This window comes from Alligator sinensis, unplaced genomic scaffold (genome assembly GCF_000455745.1).
Source record: "Alligator sinensis unplaced genomic scaffold, ASM45574v1 scaffold337_1, whole genome shotgun sequence".
NCBI classification, from domain to species: Eukaryota; Metazoa; Chordata; order Crocodylia; family Alligatoridae; genus Alligator; species Alligator sinensis.
The window spans coordinates 717,031-732,966 of NW_005841927.1; the positions used below are offsets into that span (position 1 = coordinate 717,031).

Here is a 15,936-nt window from a genome sequence, read left to right on the forward strand (position 1 = left end):
TTACTGGAGTGTGCCGCAATCCGGAAGAAACCCAAGCACTTCCCTCTCTGCGATGCTTTTAGGACAGATTTAGCACAAATGCCCTACTCCCAAATGCAGGGATCATGGAGATCCGTCGTCTCCGGCGGGTTCTGGATGGGGCCCAGAGAATAAAACACCAGCAAGGTTTTCATTTGCCCCCTCCGGGGATTTCGGAGAGGCCCAGCACGACACAGCAGCCCCGCTAATAGGGCTCTCCTCTTCCCTCCTCCTCTTGAGCGGAGCCAATCGAGCCGAGACAGGAGGTGAGGATCAACAGCGGTAACTCTGCCAACTTGAAGGAAACGTCAGGGTCTGGAGAATTTCCTCACGTGTTTCCAATGTGTTTTTTATGCATTTTATTGCTCATCTGCCATGCAGATCAAAAACGCTGGAGGGATTCCAACTATTTCGCACAGAATCTCACACTCCAGGCTGGCTGCAGCCCCAAAGCCTTCGTTTCTTCACTTGAAATACTGCCCAGTGTTATTTTGGGATGTGACCTGATAGCGGAAGCCCACAGGGACTCTGAAACGATAACCGTTCCAGCTGCGATTGGCTGCCCAATCCTAGCTCATGCCAGCGTGGGTTTGTCAGGACTGCTGACAAACAGGGACTCCGCAGCTAACACCTTCTTTTCACACCACAACAAAACCATGCCTGAAATCACACAATCCAATACCCGCAGGAGGGGGGGCAGGGAGCGCGCCTATCTCAGGGAATAGGCTGCAAGCCCTAGCACGACCAATGCAAGAGAGCCGGGTAGTCTGTGCCGAGAACAGCGACGCTCCTTCTGTGTGAAAAAAGGGAACCTCCATCTCGCTAGCAGACCCAGCTCGGTCGGTTAAGCAAACAGAAGAGCGAATCGACAAGAAAGGCCTGAGACCGGGGTAACAAAGCCCCAGATTTTCGCCGTCCTGACTGAGCGAAGGGACGGACCAGAACACAAACAGCCGCTACCCGGGGTCAGGGCATGTAATAATGCGTCCAGAAGGACAGGGGTGTCAGGAAAGACGGAGGCAGCCCGAATGCAAAGACGGTAAAAGCACGGTCAGATCAATAGATACAGTTCAAGGAAGTTGTGTAGACGCACGCGGTGAAGCTCGTAAATCCTGTAAACCAAATCACTTCCACGCCGACTTTTGCAAACCAAGAACCAGCGGTGCTGCTGAAGTCGGAGGCTGGCCTAATGGGAGAATTATTAAAACATGATGATCTTTTTTCTCCGGCTCTTCTCGACAGAGAAGGACATCCTCAGTGCGCTGATTAATTGGACCACCTGCTTTAACATTACAATTATTAGCCTGTCTTCATTTTTCCGCAGTTTCTTTTCCAAGGGTTTTGAGAACTGTAAACATTCAGAGCCCTTATTTGAATGCGAAGTAAGTTATTTTACAGAAAGGGACACAGCTGGGTGACAAACTACCATCCCCCTAGTACAGAGATTACTGTGTCTGGCATTTTACCCTCCACAAGCCACTCTGTATTCACTTCCAGCCGCAATGTGGTCTGGAGAGGTCATGTACCCATTTACACCAGAGCGCAGCCCGTACATTGGGCACCTTGTAAAAAAGAAAAAGAAAACCCAGAGGTTTCTACACATCTGACAGCACTGGGTGCATAAGATGGGAGCATGGGGGTGTAGAAAGGGCTGTCTACACCCTTGCAATGAAGAATACCCACATTTCTGGGGGTTATGGGGCCAAACTGGAAGACGGACGGCGGTTGGGAAGCAGAATTCAGGCAGGGTCGAGATTTTACTGTGTGCTTCCTTTCTTCGGAGTGCTTAACACAACTCGAACGGTTCACAAGGGAAAGTATAACAAATTGGCTTTATCTTAAAGGAGTGTCTTGGCAACTTAAACAGGATTTGTATGCTTTTGAAGGAAACGGGCTGTTCCATGCCACAGTGAATGCACGGTTGTATTGCTGTATCTGAACCTAGACAAAACCCAGTCAAAAAAAAAAAAAAAAAAAGTGAATTTCTCCTACTCAAGTTCATATGACCCAGCGATGAACATCTCTAGTAGCTGCAATCGCTCAAATGCTGACATTTCAAACACTGCCAGCCAGAGCCTCGGCTCCCACCGAGGTAGTTTTGCACGGCCAGAGTCGCACAACGGGAACCTGATCCACCCTTGAACAGGGCTGACGGCTCTCCTCTCCCTCAACAACAAATTAAAGCAGGACAGCAGCACCCAGAAATCCTTGCAGAATAGCTCTTTATTAGCCTAGGCGTAAGAAACAGCGGGTGAGGGCCTGTGCTGCTAGCAGAGAGGCCTCCCCATAAATAACACCTTGTTTGCAGACTAACGTTGGAGCAGGAGGAGCGCAGAGGCTGCTCATCTCAACTGCCCTTTCACAATCTGGCAAGGATGCCCGTACGCTGAGCCTGGACTTGCCACTGCCCGAACTAGACCTTATGTATTCAAATTGTGACCAACATCATCAACACGAGCTGATCTCAAGCACTGAACTCGTTGCAACCACTTGCACACGTGATTGCTTTAAAAATAGACAGGCCACAGTAGCAGGCCACACAGACCTGCAGGTGCTGTGAAAAAAGGCTGAAATAACCAAAACCAAAACAGATTTCCAGGAGCCCGCTCTATCCTGGAAGCGCACAACTTGCCACAGGGTGGACCGGGCCGCTCAGCTCCCTCCGCGCTCTCTCTACAATAGGCTATTGTGTGGAGGATAATAGGCCATTCTTCATAGCAGCAGAAGCACCTTCTAGACGGCTCATCATCATCGGTCGGTGCGAGAGAGACGGAGGAGATCCGTTCAGAAGCTCTCTGCAACGCATTCCTCTCTAAATCCAGAATGTTTCTGAAGTCCAAGATTGAAAAATCAAAGCTTCTGCTGAAAAACATCGAGGTACTGTCCATCCCATGCCCTGCGCTTCAGGGAGAAGTGGGACAGGAGACGTGGGGAATGAAAAAGATTCAACTGGATTCTTACTAAACAGCTTTGGGACATTTTAATTATTTAGGTTTATAAAAACCTATTAAAAAAAAATAGTGTGATCATCTGTAGGCTCTACCTGCCTTTGCCAGACCTTCGCTATAACAAAATGCCCAAATACAACCAGGGCAAGCATGCGTCCCTCTGCAGCACATTGTTTTCCTGTTACGTTAGTTAAGCTCCCAGCTTGGGAAGACGTCGGTTTTGTGCATGCGGTTTGTCATTTGTTAGGAGGCAACTTTCTCCTGGTGCTGGAAGTAGGGAAAAGCCTGGAAAGGGAAGTCTGCGCCCCTCTACACCCCATGCTACGCCGCGCCCTTTGGGCGGTTTTCTGTGCACTGGGCGTGGAGCAGAGCCTCGTCTGTTCTCCTGCATCCCTTATTAAAAACCTCTAAGATCAGCAACCAGAAGACAAGAAAGCTTCCACTGTAACTGCCAATTGTGTTTTAGCCTCCCACGTGTGTCACCCACCGGGAGCCAGGTCTACTGGTCTGAACAAGGACGACGTGCGAGCGGCTACAAAGCAGAGTTCTCGGGCTCCTCCCTGAAGAGCACACAGCTCCTTTCGGGGGAAAAAACTGTAAGATCTTGGTTACAAACTAAAAATGCATCCAAGTCCCCCTGTGTGACACTTCCTCCCATCCACCTAGGCCCTGAAAAGTGGGTCCGACATCCTCTGCTGCAAAGAGAAAAGAAACAACCCACTGAAGAGCATCAGTAAAACGACATTGCTCAGGATTCAGGTCTCTGCTACATAACGAGTCCATATTTTCTTCCCTCCCCACCACAAGGAGTTTGGGCTTCTCTGTAGGGCCACTATTGACAGGGACTAATCTAGGAGGGGGACCAGAATGTGGGAAAGAGCCCTTGGTACAGTCTCCTTGTCTGAAAAGGGAGCTGAAAAGCTCATTCTTCCAGCCTGGCTTTAGACAAACTGGTAGAAGCTGCTGGCTCTAGCTGCAGTGCAGCGAAAGAGCATTTGGAAAGGAGGCTGGCAGGAGGAGGAGGGGCTCGGTGTCACACGAGAAATTTTTACTCTAATTGCAAAAATAAACTGCTGTTTGAATCCACCTCAGCAAATCTAGGTGGGTCTGACTACTCGGATGGAGCCTAGGTACAGAGCAGAGAGGAGGAAGAGGAGGAAAGTGCTGCTGGCTTTACTACATTCCTGCAATGGGAGACCTTGCAAAACAGCCAGCACTGCTACCGCAGCAGCCATTGATTTTTCAGAGGTCGATACTCCACTCCCACAGATCTGCTCGGCAGGAGCTTTAATCACATCTCTTGCTTCTGCTCTCCGCCACCCCTTCTCCTCTTCCCCCTCCAAATAAAATGTAAAACAACCCCCACCTCCCCAAAAACGCTGAGCCCACCAGCACATCCCATGCCCTCTCTGAAAACAGTCAAAGCTATACTGGCAGCATGAAGTAAGAGGAAAGGGTGATGGGATTCGGTCACAGAACAAGATGTCGACGAAAGAAAAGCCCCACCGCGGAGGCCGCCAGCATTCTCCCCCCTCCCCAGGGAGCGCCGGGGGTGGATCTCTTCTGCAGGACCCTGGAAACCAGAGCGGCCAAACTCCTTGGAAGCTAGTTTTTGCTTAACCCTTTGAGAAGCCCTGCCTGCCCCCACCCCTCATTTTTACAAGGCACCCTAGTGTTTAATTGGCATTAACATACCCCAGGAAATGTTCACAGCACTGGTAGAGGGTGTTCACAATTTGGCTTTTTCCATTTGCTGGGGCAATTCTGTACTGGCCAGTAGTTAAATAAGGGTTTCAGCCCCAGCTATCTGACGGCAAAGCATGCAGAGCAAGGCACAGGTCTGATGATCTGATCCTCAAGCGAGCTGGAGCAGAAGAGACCACAGAAAGAGCCCAGGCAACTCGGGGGGTCGCCAGTGCCAACATCACCCAACTCGGGCAATTCCTGTTAGGGGATGCTCTGAGCCATGTCAGTGTGATCTGGAAGGAGAGCAGACCTGATCCAGCAGTCAACAAGGTCCTGGGGTAGGAGAGCATAAAGGAGAAAGTGGCACAAGTTTCAAAGGACTTGGACAAAAGGTCTTCCAAGACCCATCTCAACCCTGTATCAATACGCAGGAGGCACGGTGTCTTCTGCAGTCAAAACCCTCGTCGTCTGCAAAGATACTGTATATAAGCAACAGGAAAGTAAGCTGCTGTCGCTATCCCCAAGGACACACACGAGTTCCCAGCCCCACTTCCTCCTCATCTGCACGGCATTCTCCATCTGTGATGTGTTCAATCCAGACTCCAGAAGCATTTAGTCATCTCAGCATGTGATTACACCACCATGCCAACCATCCAAGTCTGGATGGGCAAAGAAACGCAGTGAAGCCAGGAATTCCGAAAACGGGAAATATGTAAAAGGCTCTTGGCCCATGCTGCCAATTTGGAGAAAGATCACACTAAAAGACTGGGCTGACAATGCTACAATGGGCTCCAACAGCGCTGAAACTGCGACTGCAGCTAGAAAACTCATCTTGGGAGGTGGGTGAGGGTGAAAAGAAGAGAAAGATTGTTTGGGAGTTTGTAAAAAAAAGGGACAGGGTTTCCAAATGTGTTGGATGTTTATAAGCCAGACAAAGCTGGCATTTCTTCCTCTGGACCAGGCCACCAAAAAGAGGGCACTGCGTGCCCTGCCCCCTTCTCCTTGCCAGCTACGGCCTCCGGGTAATTAATGCTGTAGAAAGCCCCAAAAGGGCTGCTGCTGCACTTGTTATGGGCATCGAGCTGTGTGTTCACAAAGGCGGCACTTTCAGGCCAAGATCCCTGTGCTTCTGCTGCTGATCTGGAAAACTGAGGCTACGCTTAATCAGTGGGCTTTCTCCTCCAAGCTGATGGGGAAGGAGAAGAGTGTGTAGAAGACAAAAAAAAGTGAGCATAACCATGGTAACTAGGCCCCTTCCACGTGCTGACAAATGACGGCTGCTAGCCCTCGAGGTCAAAGGTTGTCAGAACAGTCCATTACTAGAAGTCATTTTTTGCCATTTCAGGAAACTCCGTCTCATGAAGAGGCTTCTTCCTTCCTGGATAAAGACCCGATTAAAAATAACAAAAATCAAGTGACACAACTTCTCCACTCACCATGGAGGACGGGTCTGAAGCCATGGTACAAACACGGCCTTCACAAGGCAGCCTCTGCCTCTACAAGTCGGGGCTGGATGGACAAAGCCTTAAACTTGCCTTGCTCCCCCATAACCAAGGGCTGCAGGGGACGAGGGAAAAAGTTTTTCTCCAGCACGCTTTTGACACACATGTGTGCATTAGTTTGCTGGCACATACAGGAAAAGCCTGCTTGTCGTTTGAGAGCTTAGGAGAGGCCCTACTAAGAAGGTACCAGCTCAAGTCAAACACCTCCATGTGTCCCTTCCCCACCCGGTGCCCAGAGAACAGAGCAGGCTGCAAAGAGGAAGGTCGAGTCACCACTCCTCCTTGCCCCTCCTGCCTTTTTTCAAGCTCCAGTGAGCTTATGCTTGCGAGTTTGGGGGGGTCTTTTGCTGACGGCAGTCCTCTTAGCACAACGCACCAGGCTGCCAAAGAAAGAAGTGAAGTTGTCTCCACCTGCGGTAAAAAGGGAAGCCAGCAGCACATCTCCTCCCTCTGAAGTGACCGACTTCGCTGGAGGGGCTTTAACATAGAGGGTCATCTCTCAAGGAGCACACTAGAGAGGCTCCTCTCATTGGGTAACTAAATAGCCACACACATCCGGGATATTCTGGTTCAGTGGGCGAGTGTGATGGAGAAAACGGCCCATTGTTAGGAATCCAAGATGAGAACTGGTCATCCTGGAGCAATTTCCGGATTAAACATTGACCCGCCTGTTCAGTGTAGCAGGGCCTGAAAGAGAGCTGCAAAACCAGGAGGAAACGAGCACGCCTCTCGGGCAGCCTGCGACTGCCGCCCAGATCGGCGGCTCCAGAGAGGACATGGCTCATTTCACGTTTCAGTTAATTCTCTAACTGAAATTGTTCCTACAAAACCGAACGGCTCCGGCGAGGGGAATCTGTGTAACATACACAGGCAGGAAGCAGAGCTGAGCCACTAGCGACTAGAATAGAAACAGGAAACGGGCCCGGGACCGAGCATAGAGCAATCTGCTGCAAGCACAGGCATCCGCGAAGCAGGCTGCGTCGGTGGCTCAGCGCAGCATGATTTATAAACTGGAAGCTGATTGGGTACCGCTCCTAGCGAGGAAAGAAAAAAAAAAAATGCACAGGGTTGAGCGTTGCTCTGCACAGCCTCGGCTGATACAGCAGTGGGGGTGGGGAATTTCCTTCTGAGCACCAGGTCACAGCAGCTTCGTTCAGCATCGGAGGGAGGGGCGGGAGGAGAGGCATTGCCACATGGGCAAACAGCAGAGCAATCCCGAGAGGCTGGGTCACCCGCAGAAAGCGTGTTGCGGGAGTGCCCGGGGGCCCGTGACACTCGTGTTTCTCAAGCCCACGCCGGGCAGCTTAGAAATCCGAACTCTGAAAAGCGGAGGACTCCAGAACAACTGCAAGGGAATGGGAGTCACGTGAGCATGGGGGCGAGGTCTTAGGAGAATGCTTGAGGCACCACGGAGAGGGAAGATTACAAAAAGATTCATTCAACTCCTGCTCTCAGCACAGGCACCGCACATCAGCATAAAGCTGAGCTACTCCGATCCCTCAAATGTTAGCGGCCAGGAATTGTGCACCTTGGAAAAATGCTTGGCACAGAAAAGCACCTTCTCTCTAGTTATTTCCACCATGCTAAGGCACCACTGCAGGCATGTGCCATGTTGCTTTGATATTTGCAGCTTGCTGGACCCCGTTGAAAAGCACAGTGAGAAATAGGAGCTGAAAGTCCAGCAACAAAGTGAAGCAGGAAACCCAATAAGGAAGGAAAGGCTGGGGGGTTCACCGTTAGATTCAGCAGCAAATATTTACTGTCCTCCCAAGTCACCAGGCTGACTCAAATTCTGAGAGCTGAAAAATCAGACAGGGACATTTCCTCCACCTCCAGCAGCCTGATCCATCCAGGCCCTGACTCTGAAGATTGGAGACTCCAACAAAGGTAAAACTGCTAAGTGCAGATCAGCGATTTGGTCTGAGTTGGTTGCTGCATCCTCTTCAGGCAGCAACAGAAACAGCTCAGAGCCCCCCAAAGAGCTGGTGGCAAACAAGCAATGGGCAGAGATGGGTGGGAAACAGGTTTTCTGTCGTGCAAAAACTGAGATGAAAATAATAAAGATTCCCACCCTACATGGTAAAAAACCAAGAGCCTACGCAAGTTTTCACAAAAAGCCTTGGATGGGTATCCCCCCTAGCCCAGCAAGTCATAATCAACCAGCTGCTGGAGTGGAAAGCTTAAATCTCTCTTGATGGAGCCGTCCCACTTCACATTCACTGACACAGGGACTCAAACCTGGGCAGGGGCACACTAGCTGCTTGTCTACCATAGCCGATTTTGAGCGTATCTTCTGCCCTGCCCTTGGAAACCTCTCCTCAGCTTCGGTTTCATCAAAACCGGCACATTCACGCAAATGGTTTCAATTCTGACAAATCAGTGCTTTCCACTGAAACAGCGCTTCACAGAAAACCCCCTGACCTGCTCCCAGACCACGCGCAGCTGCTAAATGCCAGTAGCAAAGTGGTTCTACTTGAACACAGTCTTCAGGGCAAGCCAGGCCCAACACCGCGACTAATGCTTGGCACGTGGGCAAGTTATTAATGGCCAGACATGGCAGCTGTTTTCCAAAGCCTCCGAGCTGACAGGGACTGCACTAGGTTCCTTTCTGATGGCCAGGGAGCGAGACACGGGTGTGCTGAAACGGCAGGTTTTGCCAAGACTCCTCCCGAGTCAGGTGATGGCCAATACATTTGTCCTGTTTGCTTGGAGCACCCCTCCACCACCTCCCTCCTCATCTAAAACCAAAAAACAGTCAAATGCACTTGCAGTTCACTGACCTAGAGACCTGGCACCCTATTTCCTCCTCTGGGGGCCAAGCTACCAGCATCAGAAGCCAGGTTTATGAAGATGAACCACTTGCTGGACCTCACACTGGTTGCTGGGCATTCTGGGCTGTCCCCTGCACTCGCTGCGGTCTGCTGGCACACCACAGCTGCACTTTCCCTGTGAGGTTTGGGCTGTAAACTTGTCTGATTGGTGAAGGTAACTCCATCATAACCAGAAAAGGAGGCGAGTTAAACTGGTATTCGTTTCTCCCTGAAGACTGTCATAAAACCGTATTTCAGTATCCTGACCCTGCTCTCACAGTGCACTACTTCAGTGCCCAGCCTGAAAAGCCACCACCAAAAAGCCTGTTCACCTTCAGCAAACTAACCTGAACCATGGGAGGCTCCTGAAGGTATCCTACCCCTCTAGACAAGCACAGGGCTTGTACGCCGACTGGCCAACATGGAACGCAGGTGCAGGAAGCCAAACTCTAAATGGGGGGGGAGTTTCTTTCAGAGCAGAAAACCAAGTAGCAATTTAGGGCTACAGGAAAGGAAGGGCAGTCTACACTTACTGGAACATGACACAGCGGTACACAGCTTCCCCAACCCTCCTTCCACCAACGACCAAGTGCACATGACAGCAATTACTGAGGAGGGTAGGGTAGCTAGTACAAACCAGCACAGCTCCAGCAATGCAACACCAGCCAGGAACCTTGCTCTCCATCCCACTGTCAGGCTCCTTTTACCTAGCATCAACATGCAAGCTCCTTGGTGGGCCACCAACATCTCTGCTCCTTCAAACATTGGACCCTTCAGTTTCGAGATCTTTTTTCATGCTAACAACTCTGTCTAAGCAATGCCTCTTATTTCCCACTGCTACAAAATAAGCACGCAACCCCTTAAGGTGCTAAAAGAACCGCTTAAAATCAAATACTCATACATAAGAAAACCAACTTTTGAGACTTTGGGTCTCAACAGAAGAACACCAGAGAACATCAAGAGCCCTGGAGAAGACAAAGAAAGCCATCCCTTAAGAAATTCAGGAGCTTCTGAAGAAATGTTCCTGAAGAGAGGCAAAAAATGCCTCCTCTAGACTCCCCTTGGACACAGATGGGACACTAAGCTCAGTGTAGGAGACCAGCCATCGAGGTACTTACTATCTGGGAAGAAGGAGGAGAAATCAAGGGAAGGGATAAATGAAACACCTGCCAGGCACTCTACACTTCCCTGCATCAGGTATTCGAACCCCTTAAGAAGCTGACAAGCTCACTCTGGAAGTATACTTTGGCAGAAAGAACTGATACCAGACTTGTAAGGGTTGTGCAATATACTCTCCATGGGAGTAAGATCTTTCACTCACGAGAAAATTAGTACCCGTTGAAAGACAACTTCCATTCCCCACCTCCCCACTCCGGCAAGTCCTAGTCAGAATATTTATAGCTCAAGTTGTAGCAAGAGGAAGGGGACAAAAGAAAGGATGCAAAGAAAGAGCCCTCTGACTGCACCTAAAAACTCTGCAGAAAACTAGCACCTCCTGATTAAAAACCAAACACTGGCTGTGAAGTACCAGCCGGAGACACTATCTTCAGATTCATTCTCCAGGGGTCGAGGTCCTCAGGAAGTTAAAGGCCAAATAAAACTGGAGGCTTCTTCCCTGGGAGAAGCTCTTGCTAAATTTCAGAGACTTATCTCCTGGAAAGAAGAGATTTATACTCAAGATTATTCCATCTATTACATCCAGGCGCCACAACTATCCTCAGTTCTCCCGTGTGTGAGCAATCTAAGTTTCGTTGGGTTGCACTGTTAGAAGCTCCTCAGAAAAGTTCTCCGCCCAGAACAACACGAGGCCGTGGCAGGCACCATCCTGGATGCTGAAAGGCCCCAGGGTAGTTAGCAGCTGCAGTGTATGTACTTGCACTCTTTGGGTGCGTTTATAAGGGACACAGCAACGCTGAGCTAGACACAGGACACTGAAGCAGAGCATGCAGGCCACCGCATGTCTCAGCACATTGCTGCCTTGTACCATATAAACCTACGCCGCTTGGCCATTGTTCTGAAACGGAAAGACAACATAAAACTATTAAAACCCAGGGACACGTGGGCAAAACGTGGGAGACGAGACACTGTTTCAGATTCAGACGAGACAAAAAAATGGCACAAGGGCTGGTTCTCCAATTTACTGAGCAGACACCCAGAGCGGCACCACCCCTCCAGGTGAACTGGAACTGGCCGCCCCTCAGACGGAGCTCGACAAGGCGGGCAAGAACTGTCGGGCTGCCTGAGCTTTCCTGTCGGTACTGCCAGGTTTGTGGTTAGTCTCGAGGAAACAGACGCTTCCTAAAAAGAGGGAAGACCTGCTAAGGAAACGCTCCCCCGTTTGTTGCCCAACGTTTCAATGGTTATACTTGAGCCATGCGTTATGACAACCTCCAGACTTTGTTAAGATTTAATAAATGTATTTAATCTTCCTAAACAGAGGTACCCAGAAAACAGCAAGGTATGTTTTAGTCAGGGCCAACCTAGATGCAGCAAGTTAAGATGCTGCATCTCCTAGATCGCCCAGTTTCCAAAGAACGCAGTAACTGGCTACTCTGCAAGATCTTCCAAGCCCTTAGGAAGCAACTCGGAGGTTTTCAAACATGCAAAGAGCCCCACAGCTGTACTTTTATAGAAGGCATTTATATGGCAATTTGGGAAAGTTTATTTGACTAAAAGCAGGGACTTAGGACTCCTCATGGACCAATTTTGAGGTGAACAGAGAAGAAAAATAATGCTTAGCTTCTATGGGAGATCTGCCTCCAGCCCACTCAGTCAAAAACCCCTGCAAAAAGTCACTGCAAGAGGGCCAGCCAACACACGCTTGCAAGGCCCCCCTGCATCGCTGGTCCAGGATATGGTTGTTTGAGCCCCTGTCTGATGCATGTCCCATTGTAAAGGACTAGGCAAGGAGTGAAGATCTTGAAGCTAAGATTACCAATGCCCTTTGCATTAAAGAAGATGGTGAATTCTAGCATACACCTGGAAAACAGCGCATCCTGGGGTGCATCTGGCTCTGGGGGGTAAGGACCGACTGATTCTCTTATGCTTCAGAGGATTTACTGGTAAACTCAGAGAGACAAAAGGTTGCAAAGAGGTTTGGCTGAAACGAAAGGCTGACAACTGTAGACAGCTGCCACAGATGCAAGACCTGAACCGAGCCGGGCTCTGGGTGCTGCAGAACTCACAACAGTCATCTTCAGTGCACGTCAGAAGTTAATCGAGGTCTTAAAATTCAGGCCTCTAACAAGATGCAGCTCCCACCTTCCCAAACCACACCAACCCCCATAACACAAGTGGAAATCCTCTTTCAGCCATTTGAAGAAGGTGAACTTGAAAAAAGGGTTCGTGGAGAAACCATATTTCACTATAGCATATAAGCATGCTTCCACTTGGCTGTGTGCAGGAGAAGCCACTAAGTCCTATGATCTGAATCAAAAGGAGCCCACTGTCTTCATGAATCCTTCTAGCATCAGTCTACTAAACATGACTCCCTCCAGTTCAGTGTCAGGGCAGTTTCCCGAATTGCTTTCGTGCCTTTCACTTTCCCTATGCTCTAGGCCAGAAGGGGGGTCACATGGAAGGATCTGTAGAGTGGAAAGAAACATGCTATGGAAAAAGATTTTTCCCCACACCTCAGAACAACTTCCTTGTAGCCACCCAGGGGCCAAAAAGAACCAACTAGATGATAAAAGGAAAAATATGCCAAAAACCCTACCCCGTTGGGCTATCAAACCTAGAGTCATTTCAGCATTTGGGTAACATAATGTCCCCCCGCAATCCAAAATCCTAGTTTGAAGGGTGTACCCACAGACCTACAAACTAGATCTTCTATTGAAGAAAGCAAAAATAATTTCTGCTATGTACACAGCTCATCCTCCTTTGACCAAGCCAGCTGCTGCTTAGGAAGAAGCTTTAGCCTCATGCTCAAGGGGAGGAAAAACCATCACTTCTACCTCTTACTGATCTGGAGTAACCAAATCACTAACAAATCAAACAGATTTCAACAAACCAAACTTTCATTCTGAGCTGCTGACATGGCTCTGTTTGGGCAGGTCATCCAGGATTTTGAAGGGGTGGTTTCCAACTCTCCTCACTGGTCCAGGACATTTAAACCCGAGGTAGAACTCCTTTTGCTCAGTATGAGCCAGGGGACTGGATGTCAGTCAGACACATTTACAAACCATGCAAGTGCCCGAGTGCTTAAGGCAAACTTAGCAAGCGGATTTGGGGTGGGATGATACAGTCCTCCCCTGCCTGCAGCGGAAGGGACGACCTACAATGGATCTTCTTAACTCCATGACCTAAAAAAAAAGTATTTTTTGCCAACTATTCAGTCCAATTGTACTAAAGGAGCACAATCAGCAATGCAATGATCCACTGACACAGAAAAGACACTAGATTTTTAACCCAAAAGTCTGAACTGGAATACAAAGACCCCACAAGGTCAGAGGCTGCTGTGAGTGCAATTCAGTTCCCTTCCCCAAGCTGGAACATCTAGGCCACAGTATTCAAGGGATACCATGAGATCTGCTAGTTATTTAAGTTGCACAGTCTCCAGCAGAAAGCTACATGGCTTAGGAGTCTCCAGCATCCCTGCTTCCTTTTGCAGTACTACCAGTGCTAATGTATCCTACTGCACCTCTGCTTGTCCATTCATTCACAGACAAGCTCACCACTCACCGGCAGACTGGAGGGTCTGGACTGAAGATTCAAGTTCATATCTTCTTGTCCTTTACTGGAAGCCATTGAAGGGGCAGATGATGCCTGTGACCCAAATGAGTCTTGAGATAACTCCTGAAACACACAAGGTAACACAGCACAGAAGTGAGACATGGGCTCTGTTATGAATTCATAAGAAGGAAGGTTTGTGTACCACTCAAGTACATTTGTCCAAAACAGGGAAGAGAAACCAAGTTACCACCAGCCCACGCCACCCAGGGGACAAGGCTAGCAAGGGACAGCTAAGCCAAGCTAACTGCCTAGCCCAAAGATGATTCAGTACTAGAAGATCAAACATAAAAACAGTATTTCTCTAACACTTGCATACTACGCTCCTGTTACATAAACTCTTAAACTTCCCGATGTCACAGCTTTCCTGTGGCAGATGCAGGGCTTTTCTTTTTTCTTAACCTGCATCATTTACTCATGTAATAAAGTTCACAATAGAAATGTGAAATCTGTCATCTGTAGGAACGTTTCTAACCAGCTGCATACAGAAACATCCGACTGTTAGCAAGATCAAATGAAAATAAATTCACCTGAATGCAGCGCACCTTGCCGGCCGATTTTAACTGGTGCCGTTTCTCTGCTTTTAAGCGCAGGGCAGGGCTTCACACTGAACACCTAACCTAGCCCATTCCCGTGCGTTTCTCTCTAGGTCAGTTTGCAGGCTATTCTGCCTTTTATTTGTTTTACAATTTTGTTAGTTTGCAGGGGGAAACCACACCCAAGCAGCAAAGCAGCTACTCAGTGTTTCCTCTGAACAATTATAAAAAGCTTTGAGAAAAATCTTACACAAATCTTGGTCTGGGCTCCCAGAGCAGCAGGAAGTATAATTCCTTGAAATGCTCTGCCATGGTGATAAGCACAGTAGGTCGGTGGACCACGTGGAGACACTCCGCAGCCCCCAGTTTGAAAACCATTCAAATCAGGAGCCTTTTAGATTGGCAGTGCCAATCTACCGCGTTTGTGATCTTGAAGACTCTCTCTACACGGACCCGCTTGTTTCTCCGTCACAGCTGGGAGACACGGAACTAGTCCCAGCGAGGAAGGTTGTACATTTAGTAGTTCAAACAATTCAGTTTGCATGTTTACAGAGCGTTTCAGTGGTTTTGAATACCGAGAGAACCAATTTATGCAAACCCTATAGGAGCAGACAGACCGTGGGAGAAGGCCTACCTGAGGAGGTGGGAATCGTTGCTGGGAGTATGCAGACTGCTGCTGCTGCGGTTGTGACTGAGGGTATGAAGAGGACTGCTGAGAGAGAGCTGAGGATGCTGTCTGTGGAGTCTGCTGCTGCTGGTAGGGTGACTGTGACTGCTGCTGGGTGTAGGGGGGCTGACTCGGTTGATGCTGCTGGGCTGTGGATGGCTGCTGAGGATACGGAGATGGGGACTGTTGATGCTGTGGCTGGGACTGCTGCTGGGAGTATGCAGGCTGGGATGACTGAAGCTGTGGAGGCTGAGACTGAGGCTGCTGTTGCTGCTGATAAGAAGGCTGGGTGTGAGGGGTCTGGGATGGGGGCTGCTGAGAATATGGAGGCTGCTGCTGTTGGGAATGAGGACCTTGCTGGTTGTAATATGGAGTCTGGCTCTGCTGCCCATACGCGCTGGGGCCCTGCTGTCCGTAAGGAGGAATCTACAAGAGAGGAGAACAGAGTTCCAGAACACAAGAGCACGCCCGAGGAGAAGCTTCTGCAGACACCCACAGAGGGCCGTTAATGGGGAAGATAATGGAAATCCCGCCGCCCACTTAAATAAGCACCAGAAAAAGATCACTAGTGGGCCAGATTCCTTCTGGGAGAGCTTTACAACCCACGAAGACTTAGGTACAGTACCAACTTGACCAACCATCAAAAGATGGAGGGTTTGCTTCCAAGGTAGGCTTTTGTATGCTGCAAAAGTTCAACAGGAGCTGCTTGGACCAAGCAACCAACTAGCCCTGGAGCGGAAGTTTACACTGCTCTGGGTGGCAGCTGTATCTCCAAGTTAAAGGTTCATGGAGGCAATGTTTTAATCCATTAGCTGAGAGGTTCCCAACCCCTGGGCCACGGCCCAAAGGTTGGCTGCCGGACCGGAAGCGACCGGCAAACTGCGGACCAGCAGCCAACCCTTTTTTGTACTCAGCATAGAAAAGGGTTGGCTGCGGGTCACTTCTGCTCTGCAGTATGCTGGTCCGCAGTTTGCCGATCCGCGGTCACTTCTGGTCTGCGGTCTAAAAAAGGTTGGGAACAACCGCGTCAGCTATCCTCCC

General features: G+C 49.5%; 1 protein-coding gene across 1 annotated transcript in view; it reads right to left on the reverse strand.

Annotated features, from left to right (window-relative positions):
- ARID1A (AT-rich interaction domain 1A) overlaps positions 1-15,936 on the reverse strand; it is a 100,905-nt gene that overhangs the window by 30,900 nt on the left and 54,069 nt on the right. Inside the window, exons 4-5 of the mRNA XM_006019249.3 lie at positions 14,863-15,321; positions 13,645-13,758 (exon numbers count right to left, since the gene is read on the reverse strand). Coding sequence (XP_006019311.1) covers positions 13,645-13,758; positions 14,863-15,321 — 573 coding nt within the window. The remainder of the gene's footprint in view (positions 1-13,644; positions 13,759-14,862; positions 15,322-15,936) is intronic.